The following is a 1322-nucleotide window of genomic DNA, read 5'->3' as shown; positions in this document are numbered from 1 at the left end:
TGTGAGAGAGCTTCATTCAATTTGTCTCGTCTTGGTGATTTATGTTTTGGTTTCCGTTATATTTAAGGGTAAACAGGAAATCAAGAAACCTAAATATGTGCAAATTTCTGTTGAATCTTATTCACATTTGACTGGACTAGAGGATCAAGTTAAGTCTCTTGAGGAACAAATGAGTGGCTTCGAGGATGAAGTCAAGGATTAGAATGAAAAGTTGGCTGCTGTACAGTCAGAAATGAATAATAAGGAAAACCTGGTAAAACAATACGCTGAAGTTGCTGAAGAAGCCGTCTTAGGTGATGTTCCTCATTGACTTATGTTTTTCTTGCAACAAGTGTTTTGCAACTTGGTACTGAATTCTTTTATTCACATCTCTCTGTACAGGTTGGGAGAAGGCTGAGTCAGAAGCCGCGAAACAGAAAAATCACCTGGAATCCGTTACTCTTTTGAAGCTTACTGCTGAAGACAGGACATCACATCTGGATGGTGCACTGAAATTACATCTGGATGGTGCACTGAAGGAGTGCATGCGGCAGATACAAAATTTGAAAGAAGAACATGAACAGAAGCTGCATGATGTGATTCAGAATAAAACCAAGCAGTTTGACAAAATGAAGCATGAGTTTGAAGAAAAATTAGCTAACCTGGACCAACAGTTACTCAGGTCTGAAGCAGAAATTGAGATGTTGAAGAGCGATATCGAGTCATGTGAAAGGGAAATAAATTCTCTGAAATATGAACTCCAAATTAACTCAAAGGAACTAGAAATTCGTATTGAGGAGAAAAATATGAGCGTACGGTCTGCAGAAGTTGCAAATAAGCAACACCTGGAGGGAATGAAGAAAGTTGCAAAATTGGAAGCAGAGTGTCGGAGATAACGTGGTCTTGTGCGGAAGAAGTTGCCTGGGCCTACAGCCTTGTCCCAGATGAAGCTTGAGGTTTAGAGTTTGGGTAGAGATTATGGGGACAGCCGTGTAAAGAAATCCCAAGGAGGAAGGCCCAGTTTGCCAGATTTTTCATTGGATAGTGTGCAGAAGTTCCATAAAGAGAATGAGCAACTTACAGAACGCCTTTTGGCAATGGAGGATGAAACAAAGATCTTGAAAGAAGCTTTGGCACACCAGAACAGTGAATTACAGATATCCAAGAGTATTTGTGGAAAGGCGGCCAGCATGCTTCAAAATTTGGAAGCACAACTGCAAGCAAATGCTGAACAGAAGAGCCGACAAAAGTCCACCATTCGACGACAGCATTCTGAGGGTTCCTTTACGCATGAAACAAATCATCTTCCAAGATTGGCTTCCATGTCCGAGGATGGAAATGAC

At 41.1% G+C, this 1322-nt stretch overlaps 1 protein-coding gene across 1 annotated transcript; it reads left to right on the top strand.

Moving 5' to 3' along the window:
* Positions 1–232: 232 nt before the first annotated feature.
* On the top strand, positions 233–875 carry LOC124890153 (filament-like plant protein 4). The gene is made up of 2 exons (XM_047401999.1): positions 233–293; positions 382–875. The coding sequence occupies exons 1-2, from the start codon at positions 233–235 to the stop codon at positions 873–875; spliced, it is 555 nt and encodes a 184-aa protein (XP_047257955.1).
* Positions 876–1322: the final 447 nt, after the last annotated feature.

This window comes from Capsicum annuum, unplaced genomic scaffold (genome assembly GCF_002878395.1).
Source record: "Capsicum annuum cultivar UCD-10X-F1 unplaced genomic scaffold, UCD10Xv1.1 ctg13001, whole genome shotgun sequence".
Lineage (NCBI taxonomy): Eukaryota > Viridiplantae > Streptophyta > Magnoliopsida > Solanales > Solanaceae > Capsicum > Capsicum annuum.
The sequence above is the reverse complement of the archived record's forward strand: the minus strand, read 5'-3'. Positions and strand labels throughout refer to the sequence as shown.